The sequence below is a fragment of the Carassius carassius genome, chromosome 26, assembly GCF_963082965.1.
Source record: "Carassius carassius chromosome 26, fCarCar2.1, whole genome shotgun sequence".
In the NCBI taxonomy this organism is placed as follows: domain Eukaryota; kingdom Metazoa; phylum Chordata; class Actinopteri; order Cypriniformes; family Cyprinidae; genus Carassius; species Carassius carassius.
The window spans coordinates 7460742-7471282 of record NC_081780.1 but is presented as its reverse complement, the minus strand read 5'-3'; the positions used below and the strand labels follow the sequence as shown (position 1 = coordinate 7471282).

The window sequence follows — 10541 nt, the reverse complement described above, 5'->3', positions numbered from 1 at the left end:
ACTGATAAGTGTACAAATTACCACAATGGCCACAAATGTGTACAAACTATTACCAAAACAGCTGCGATGCCAAGTTCATGTTCAGGGTTTCATGTCACGCTTTTCATATGAAAAGACACAAATTCATAGTTATACCACATGACTTTCATAAAAGCATTTATTTAGTTACTTTGTGCCTCCACTTTTGCCTAATGTTCATTCAAAGCAATGTTTTATTCATTTGACACAGATATTACATTTCAAGACTCAAACACTTCTTTAATCTGAGGTTTTTTAGCATACTGTCTTGCTGTATTGCCAGTATTGTCTTCGGTATCTGTGAGTCCCAATTGCAGCAGCATCCTAACGGCGTCCACATGCTGCCCGATGCATCCCATATGTAGAGCTGCAAACCATAAAAAATATTTTCACATTGTGTTCTAATAAAAAGATCCCAATTATGGCATCTCACTAAGGTAGCATTCAGTGAAATACACTGTAAAGCTTAATCCTACCTGATCTTTCTTTTGTGTCTCTTGCATGTAGATCAGCGCCCAGAGCAAGCAGTGATTTTATTGTGCTTGTGTGACCTTCCTGAAAAATGAGCATTGAGATCAAAGCCAGATTAAAAGAAGAAGTGTGTTTATCTAAACTTTACTTCATGTTTAATGCAATAGATGGAACCTTTGCAGCATAGTGTAATGCAGTCAGCTCCAGTTTTGTGGCTCTTGAGTTTATATCAATACCAAGATTATGCACAAGGAAAGAAAGTGCTTCTTCCTGAGCAGTTACAGAGGCCTGGTGTAGGGGCTGTGCACCGAGAATATCTACAGCGGAGGGAGATGCCTAAACCAAATAAACATGGACATGCTTATTTCTAGTGTTAGAAAAAACATTGTAAGTGAATTATAATGCAAATATGAGCTTACCTGGTGATTCTCAAGAAGCAGTTTAGCAATAGCTATGTGTCCATTCCTTATGGCATCCATAAATGGTGTGACTCCACAACTGTCCTTCCCATCTGGCTCATAGCTACAACTGAATTAACATGCAAACCTTGTGAGCAAAATAAGAAGGTACTGTGTTATACACACAAACTCAAAAAAAAGTTACCTTTGAAGCAAAATCTTCACTGCATCCTCACAGCCATGCATAGCTTGGGTGAAAAAAAGGCAGATACATAAAATCAAATCTGGGAAATTTTTGGAATTAAAAAAAAAATAATAATAATTTGCTTCTATACCAGCAGTGTGGAGGGGCGTTCTGCCAGTCTTGCTCTTTGTCTTCCAGACCTCGGGTTTGGCCAGTAGGAGGTGGTGTATGATGGCTGGATCTCCTTCTCTGCATGCAATGTGGAATGAGTTCCATCCATCCTTGTTCTGCAGCACTGGGTCAGCACCGTGATTCAGCAGCTCCAAAATGACATTAAGGTTTCGACGGGTACAGGCCATCATCAGAGGGGTCCTGAAGAGGATAGAAGTCATTTTTGTTAAAATGCAGCAAAGCTGCTCGAGAACAAATGGCATTGTTGGTATTATTAACTAAAAATAAAACAATTCAGTATAATTTTTGCTAACTGAAGTAAACCTGAAATAAAATAAAATATAAATATTAGATGAAAAACTTAAACTTAAAAATTCGGAATAAAATTCAGAAATGCTGGCCTGTTACTAAATGAAATAAGTTTGAAGAAGTACTAAAATACCAAAAACAAACTAAAATAAAAATAAATGCAAGCTAAAAAGAAATATTTTATTACAAATAAAAATAATTACAAATAATTAAAATAACGAAAAAGTACAAAGGAATTACTAAAACTAAAATGAAACATTTAAATATAAAATAAAAGTTAACTAAAATATAACTAAATATAATAATAGTGCATATATAAAATAAAACTGAGAGCTACATAAAAATGATCACTCAAAAATATAATTATCTGCCCAACCATGTTCTGTGTGGATTTATGTACACACATTATAATTTTACAATTTATAATTTTTTTAACACATTTTTTAATTTGTACCCATAAAAAAAACATTTCCTTCGAGCCGGATTCGAACCAGCGACCTAAGGATTACAGTGTTAAACCGCTACAGTCCTCCGCTCTACCAACTGAGCTATCGAAGGCGTTGAACTGCATTCTGCTGCCTGATAACATATTCCATCCATTGCATGCTAATTATTTTATTATAAAATAATCATACTTTACCAGTCTGCTTTCTTCAAACTGTCTATTTTCGCTCCCCTGTCAATGAGGTACCGCACACACTCATAATGACTCATGGAAGAAGCCTCATGCAGAGCTCTCTTGTAGTCATTGTTATAAACCTCAATGTCCATGTTGAGCTCCTCTACTAAATAACTCAAAATGTCCATGTGTCCATGTCTGGCAGCATAGTGCATTAAAGTATCTCCAGATTTCCCAACATGAGTATAGATGACAGCCTGCTTGTTGACGTGCTCATTAAGTTGCTGTCTGACTGTGCACAGCTCTCCATGTTGAACTGCTTTGATTAAGGGCTTTAATGTGCTTTCTTCCTCCATTTAGCTCAATTAAATCCTTTTAAGTAGACAGCTTAAAGAAAAAGAAATACACACAACAGCGATGCATTACTAGTGAAATATCAACGAAACCTCCAATGTTACTGAATGGTCGGACATTATTTGTCGATGATACCACTCTTTACTTCAAAATAAAAGTCCCACTATAAATTCCACTTTTTATCTGTGCAAATATAATATTCCCATAAAACTAAAAAAACAAGAAAAATGAAGCAAATTGACCATGTTTTACTGCTTACCTGTTCTTATGTTTCTTACTACCCACAAACTACTGTTAGATAGACAGATATAAAGAAAGAATAGTGTAAAAGTGGCTTACAAATGAATTCACATCGGGGAGAATTTTACATATATCATTTAATATTTAGACTTAGGGCAATAGCCTTTTATTACAGCACAATTTGCATAATTTATCAATACCGTTTGTGTACAACCACAAAAACCATGACAGCTGGATTTTTTTACATTAGTTTACATTAAGTGTAAAACCAGACGGATTATACAAGCATATCTTTGTACAGTCGGCATACATATTTAGATCTGATTAACTTTTCACAATCTTTTTCTCTTTTTGTAAATAGTATCTGGACACAAAAATAGTATGAACAAACCACCAACAAAACATGCAACATCCAAAGTGAAAACACCATACGTTTCCTGATTCTACTTGGAGTCAGTAATGTCATCATCTGCTCTTTATTATACAGGGTTAAATCAGTGTCTGTTGTGCAGGTCAAGTCCAGTCTATCAGAGGCAAGCATGGGGAAAGCTTTAACCCTAGTGCATGTACAACATGTAACACACAGATCAAAACACAGTCGCTCTGCTTCTTTCCCTCACACATGCTCTTCACTGAACCAGAAAACCCATACAAGATCCTGTTTGTACAAAAAGAAAATTATTAGTTTTATTTACACGTCTTGTTTTTATTATTCTGTATCATTTTTGCAGAGGTGAAAGAGTTTGAATTTGGAGCATTATTATTCAATGTAGGCTGCGTTGGTTAAGATGAATTCATGTAACGAATTGTTATATGATGCTTTTTTCCCCTCATCTAATTTGTAAACATAAAACAATTATAACACATTCTGGGAGATCAGAATATATAGTGAACGCTGAGCATTGTATATAAATCTGAGTGCAGTGAGATGAAGTGAGTGGATGATGAACCTAACCAGTTTGCTATGATCCTGTAAACACATTTTGCTATGTACATTTGAATCCTCAAATCTAGCAGTTAAATAGTTGAGTAGGTTAATCAACCCTACGTTTTTGCAAACTCATTACATGACCTCAAAATAGCAAATATAAAATTAATTAAACAAGCATCAAGCAAAAGACACAACCAAATATATAAAAGCAAACATATATACCATGTGGAAAAATCATAAAAAAGTCCTCATTCGTAATGCTTTATCTGTCCTCCAAACACTAAACAAGAAGTACATCAGATGTATTTTCGGTTGCATAGAATAACATACACAAAACCTGCGGATTTTGGTAGTTTGGCACAGGTTAAAAGTTGACTTAACCCTTAACGCTGTATGTTTACGTGAATATCAGTAAGTGCTTGAGCTGTAAAATGGCTGGGCTATGTGTTGTAAAGTTTGAATCCACACATCCCAAGTTTAAAGGCATAAAAACCAACATAAACAACATATACATAACACTAATGGCATTTGATTTAAGTGTCTGCATTGTGAAGTAGCCACACTTTTCTGAAAGAATGAGATGGTGCACTCAGCATCTAAATGTGTCCTTTTAGACATGTAAACTGAAAAGAAAATAACAGTTAGCTTAAATGATCTGTTCAATTAAAAATGTACACATTTTGATGTCATCACCCTGATCCTCACTGTTATCACCTTTAAGCTGAACCTGCTTAGATCAAAGATAAGCCAATAACTTTTAAGCAAGGCTTTTTCATCGAAACCTGAGTGTTTTGGAGTTTGTTTTTTTAATAAAACATAATATCAACATTGTATCAGCAATATGATGTGGACAGACACTACACTGACCCCTTCAAACTCTAATCCTTGAGTATTTAAGAGAGACAGATGCGTATGAGTTTGTGTGGGGGATTGACAGTGTTTGACTTGTTCAAATGGCGGGATGTTTTTTTTTTTATTTGACGAAAAAGCTACCAACCTACAATCTTAAAATGCTAGACACAAAGTGCAAATCATATAACAGTGCTGGACATTTTCAACTGTTGCTGCTGCATATCGGAGATATTTCATCTGTCACGTTCATCAAATGAGATCGCAAATCATAACAATCAGCAAACACTTTCTATTCAATTTCCCATTAATTTCTGTGAGTCATATTAGACCGGCAGTTAAACTCTTTCTAATTTTCTCGGGCTCTGAAACTGTATCACTGACTTTGATGAATTTAGTATCACACAGCGAAAGATGTAAGTGTTATAATAACCATACTGACACAACGAGTCATCACAACACCCAAAAAATCATATTTCATTCATGTAAATCTGTCTATAATATACCATAAAATACTCTTCTAATCCATTGATAATATGGTTTAAATATCAGTTCTGTCAACACATAATAACATCTGAGAGGGAATTCAAAATAACAATAAAGATCTAAAACTGAATTTGTCTCTATTATACAAAAATAATGTATATGATATCCGTCTCTATCTGTAAATAATGCACAAACGGGATAAATAAACTTTCACTCTATTATCTAACTGTCTGTTGTGGCCCATTGTACACATATTATTATACATACATTGGTATAAATATGTCGATAAGTTTGAGTGATTGTGAAAGTGCATGTACACATAGACGTATGAACATTGTGTGACTCTCTGGCTCAATTTTTTGAGCTTTTCCCAATGTAAAGACCTGCATCTTGTCAATAAGGGTCAGATCCTTTCTGTAAACACCATTATACACCTGTTTCTCCATGGCTTGGGTTAACACAATCACATGTGCCAGTGCAATCGGGAAGCTCCCTGTGTCGGCCCTCCAAATTCAGCTCAGTTTAGTCCCAAAGAGTGCGGCAGGGATGTGCGACTCCGCTGCCTGTTCTGTCCTCGCGCCTCATCTGACCGCCATCTTTAGGAGTGGATCTGAGCTGTGCTGGCCAGCAGCTTGTGCCAGCTCACCACCCGTTTCCGCAGGTCTACCTTATCCAGCCACACGTAGGCTTCGCCGATTAGGGTCTTCTTTACAAACTTGCCTCCGTTTGAAACAAGAAAGAGCTGCAAGGGTTGGAATAAATATAAATCACATGACTTCAAGTGTGGGTCACATTTTAACACCCTAGTGTCTTGATTTCTGGTGTACCTGAATGGAATGACCTGTGGGGTTCATGCAGAAGCGGAAAGTTTCGTTAAAAGATGGTTCGCGATCATGACGACACACTCTGGTTTTCTTCTTAATGATTCTTTTCTGAGTGGCCACATTCACCACATAGAGCTTCACATACAGGTCTGTAAAACAACACAAAAAGCAAGTATTAAGCTTTCCTCTCTCAAGTCCTGTTTAAACAGCATTGATGTAAGAACATTTGAGAAGCTTACATCAATAATATAATGTGTATATCAACAATATATGTGACTCTGGACCACAAAACCAGTCATAAGTCATACATGTATATTTGTAGCTATAGCCAACAAAATACACTGTGTGGGTCAAAATGATATATTTTTCTTTAAGGCTAAAAATCATTAAGATATTATGTAAAGATCATGTTTAGAGAAGATATTTTGTACATTTCCTACTGTAAAAACATCACAACATAATTTTTCATTCGTAATCTGCAATGCTAAGGACTTAATTCGGACAACTTTAAAGGCGATTTTCTCAACATTTAAATTTTTTGCACCCTCAGATTCCAGATTTTCAAATAGTTGCATCTCGTCCAAATCCTATCCTAACAAACCAGACATACTTGAGCCTTATGACTAGTTTTGTGGTCCGGGGTAACATATAAATTAGACGCAAATTATAATGAACATGAGTGAACATGTTTGCAGTAGTGTCTTGTTACCTGGGAGGTGGTCTGGAGACTTGAATTTGTAGGTTATGTTTCTGCACTGTAGGATCTCAAGCACCAGGTGTTCCCCCTCTGTCTTCATTTCCTTCTTCAGGGCGATCTTTATCTCCCCTATCACCTGAGTCTTACCTAAATGGGCAGACACAGACACGTCAATATTGCAATTCTTCTTCCTATCTGTTATCTCTATATCTCTTCCTCCCAAATTCTGTGTATCTCTGAGCATGAGGAGCATAGAGACAGTGATAAATAACACAGAACAGGAAACAGATGAATCCAGGAGGAACTATTATTCCACTCTTATTTAAGTCATAGATAAAAGTGTGATAATATATTCTATCGTTCAAAAGTTTGCAGGCAGTAAGATTTAGTTTTTAGAAGCACTTGGGAGTTTTATTCAGCAAGGATGCATTAAAAATGTTTCAAAACTGATTTATACTCATCAAATTATTACTGTATTTTTTAACAAATAAATGCAGAATAGGAGAACATAAGAGGCACCACAAACTTTTAAACTGTACTGTAGATAACAGTATGATCTAACAAAATTATACAAAATCATAATATATACAAAATACTGTATATTGAATTCAACTTCTTTGGTGCAACATACCCTGTTATTGACACAAACATGCAAAATTATCACAAAACCACACAACATCCCATGCAAACATTACCCTCTGTATCTCCATGAGCGGATTTTACAGCTTCTGTGCCGTTTGGAATCTTTCCACTAAATAATAAACAACATCAGATCAGAGAACACGTGGAGTGCCAAGAAAATGGAGGAATTTGAATAAATAATAAAATAAAACCATGGAACTGTAAATTATTTCAAACAAATTATGGCTGATTAGCAAATATCATGGGAGTCATATGGAAAGCACTCACAATCTGGGAACCTGGAAGATAGCACTATCCACCGCATTGGTCCCGCCCTCTTCATCCAATAGGCTAAAGGCACTGCCACTCAGACCACTGTCCAATGAGGCTGCAGTAACAGGAGCATCACCAGATCTATGGCTGCGGGACGCTGTTTTTGAAGTAGACTATGTGAGTTGTATGAGTTACATTAACTACTACTAGTTTGCAACTGTTAACTATTCATTTTAGGGGTAGATATCCACATATCCACTCCCAACACATGCGCACACACATACACGCAAATAGATACTGCTGGCAACATTTAAAGAAAGCATGACAGCACTCGATAAATGAAAGGAAATATCACAAACAGAGATATGCTAAGCAGACATCAGATGACAGAAGCAAAAGCAGACACAACAAATTAAACTGTTCATTAGTAAAATGTGTGTTTGAGTTTGTACATTGTTATTCCATTATGCTAATTCTGTTAGCATTACGCTAAGTTTATTTTAATTGTGGTTACTTATGATTAATAATATTTGAATAGATTTTTTTAATGTTGGTGCAGTGTTTGACTGAAAGTAATGGTGATGGTGTGACGTGGGATGCATGATTTCGGCACGTAATTCATGCACACAGTCTTTTCCAAACAGATTCAGCAACGGTAACGTTAACACCAGGCATCTAATGACTCTCTAAGGGTGGTCAGGCTGTCGGTGCACCCTCATAGAGTTTGATGAAGTTGCTGTTTTTTCCCTGGTTCTAGGGAATCACGTTGCTGGACTTTTGAATAAGACTGAGACTCGCTGCATGAATTTCCTGTGAAGTGGAAGAGGGAGGATTCCAGTCGAAAGTGAGCATCAATAGGTCCTAATCACTCAAAAAATCTGAGGACTTTGAAGGTCATAAAGCATGCATTTGCAGGACAAGTGTTACTACTACTCTACTGTGAATCAGCCAAATTAAGGCCTAGTCATACCAACACAAATTTTCGATAGGAAAAATCTGCCTAAATGCCTTTTTCCTATGTTCAGACCAATTTCAAAATGCAATTTCACCATCTGTTAGTAGGTGGCGCTTACAGAAAAGCTTTTATATTAAAAGGATAGTTCAACCAAACATTATGCCATTAATTACTCACCCTAATGTCTTTCCAAGCCTTTAAGACCTTCGTTCATCTTCTCAACACAAAGAAAGATATTTTTGATGAAATTCGAGAGCTTTCTGACACTGCATAGACAGCAATACAACTACCACGTTCAAGTCCCAGAAAGGTAGTAAGGATAATGTTAAAATAGTCCATGTGACATTAGTGGTTCAACCATAATTTTATGAATCTATGAGAATACTTTTTGTGCACAAAGAAACTGTGCAAAACAGTGCTGTGCAAATTGACATTTTTGACACTCGCTTTTCATGGTTACAAAACAAAATCAAATAGCATTTTTAAACAGGCATTACAATTTTTTTTATTTGTTATGATGTTCATAAACAACAGCAAATACAATACTACAGAGAAAGATTCTTCCTCTGCTATTCACTGTCACTCAACAAAATAGACTTTTTGTGAGCGCCACCAAGTTGTTGTTTTATGTAACAGCAAAAGCATGTGTCTCCAGACACATGACCAAAAGTGCAATTCTTATTGGTTAGCCAGTTTTTGTCGCAGTGCAATGGAAAAGAGATTATAACACTTATTCATTTGAAAAATTCATTCAAATTGACGGCATGCAAATATTTGTGTTGGTCTGAACAGACATAATAACTGCCGTTCAATCAAATTAAATTAAATTATTATTTCTGCACTGGTGTGAACAGGCCTTTTACATAAAATTCCTGCTAATGAATGCTAACTCTAACGATAAAATCTTGTTTCTTTGTTTCTTTAATTCAAATTTATTTCAACTTGTGTGCTGTTAAACTTCTAGTTATATAAATATGTAAAAGAATATTTAGTCCTGGGAGGAACAAATCACTTCAGGTTTCAAAACAAATTATGAAGATGTGGCACCCAGGATCAAGTGATCATAACTGCAGACTTGCATCCTCGACTGTCTTCTGTAACGGTTTTGTGTAAAGGAATCCAGTTGCTCACTTTCATTTGGAAAGACCCTTTAGATAGCGTCCCCTTCCCACAGTGCCTTTTCTGGGCACAAAACACCCTTGGCAAAACAGCTAGTCCTCAGCTAGTTCCTATAGTTAGATGTGCGTTAGTAACTCAACATCCTCTCGCTCTCTTGCTGTCACTGGCAATCATACGAGACGTTCAACTCTCACCTCCGTCCGGCTGCGGCCTCTCTTCAGACATGGCTTTCCTGAGGGTCAGGTGACGGCCTTCAGGGATCTCATTGGCCGGCGACTCGGACGGGGCTCTCTGAATGGTGAGCACACCAACTACGCTGTGCCTGTGGTGCCTCGGGTCGAGGCGGCCATTTTGGGCTGGGGCCATATATCAGCCATGGGGTGGCGAGGCGAGAAGGAGGGGAGGTTTGGAGAGGGGAGAAGGGGGGCGAGATGGAGACTCAGAGTATGAACTCGTCACAATATGGACACCACCAGCTTTTACTGTAGGTCATGGTCACATGCAGCCACAGTACGCTTACAGCGTCGACTGAGGTGCAGTGTAGGCCAGCGAGAGCTGTAGATAGAGTGGAGGCAGGGTGGGATGGTGCTTTAAGGAGCGGGCGGCCACATGCACGGCCATCTCGGTGGAGTGGGGAAGCTGCTGAAAAGCCGGCCTTCTGGGACAGAAAACAACTTAATGGGACAAATAAAAGAAAAGTTCAAAGAAAGGTTGTCAGGGCTGTTGTAAAGGGCTCAATTGGGCAAAACGTGTTTGTATGCTAATCAGGTATGGTTGTTTCCTCTCTAACTTTTATAAAATGGTAACTTGACCAGGTTTTACCTAAAATAACCTCAGTGACAAGGTTTCAACATGTCCAAGTGGGGTAAAAGAACATGTCTGCCGACTAGGTGTCAATCCTCACAGTGATTGACAGGTCTTAGTAATCTTAGTTAGGATCCTGAGGAAGGCAGCAAAAACTAGTTCCGAAATTGTGTTTATTTTTGAAGAGTTTTTAGGCTGGACACTATTTTATACATATG

General features: G+C 37.2%; 2 protein-coding genes and 1 non-coding gene across 10 annotated transcripts in view; all 3 read right to left on the bottom strand.

Moving 5' to 3' along the window:
- Positions 1 to 139: 139 nt before the first annotated feature.
- ankrd16 (ankyrin repeat domain 16) lies at positions 140 to 2659 on the bottom strand. The gene is made up of 7 exons (XM_059511894.1): positions 2192 to 2659; positions 1223 to 1443; positions 1093 to 1135; positions 909 to 1017; positions 664 to 825; positions 495 to 573; positions 140 to 385 (listed from the first exon to the last, which is right to left on the bottom strand). Exons 1-7 carry the CDS (start codon positions 2524 to 2526, stop codon positions 240 to 242), a joined length of 1095 nt encoding a protein of 364 aa, XP_059367877.1. The 5' UTR covers positions 2527 to 2659; the 3' UTR covers positions 140 to 239.
- On the bottom strand, positions 2022 to 2109 carry trnay-gua (transfer RNA tyrosine (anticodon GUA)). The gene is given in 2 exon segments: positions 2022 to 2057; positions 2073 to 2109. It is a non-coding gene; the product is annotated as a tRNA-Tyr (tRNA).
- Positions 2660 to 4894: 2235 nt separating the features above from the next.
- LOC132105671 (protein piccolo-like) overlaps positions 4895 to 10541 on the bottom strand; it is a 44205-nt gene continuing 38558 nt past the window's right edge. For 5 of the 8 annotated variants that reach the window (XM_059510953.1, XM_059510955.1, XM_059510956.1 and 2 more), the window contains 6 exons: positions 9714 to 9875; positions 7461 to 7602; positions 7247 to 7302; positions 6564 to 6698; positions 5858 to 6003; positions 4895 to 5772 (listed from right to left, as the gene is read on the bottom strand). In XM_059510953.1, coding sequence (XP_059366936.1) covers positions 5629 to 5772; positions 5858 to 6003; positions 6564 to 6698; positions 7247 to 7302; positions 7461 to 7602; positions 9714 to 9875 — 785 coding nt within the window. In that variant the 3' untranslated portion in view covers positions 4895 to 5628. The remainder of the gene's footprint in view (positions 5773 to 5857; positions 6004 to 6563; positions 6699 to 7246; positions 7303 to 7460; positions 7603 to 9713; positions 9876 to 10541) is intronic. The other 3 variants (XM_059510954.1, XM_059510959.1, XM_059510960.1) reach the window with 3 other exon arrangements.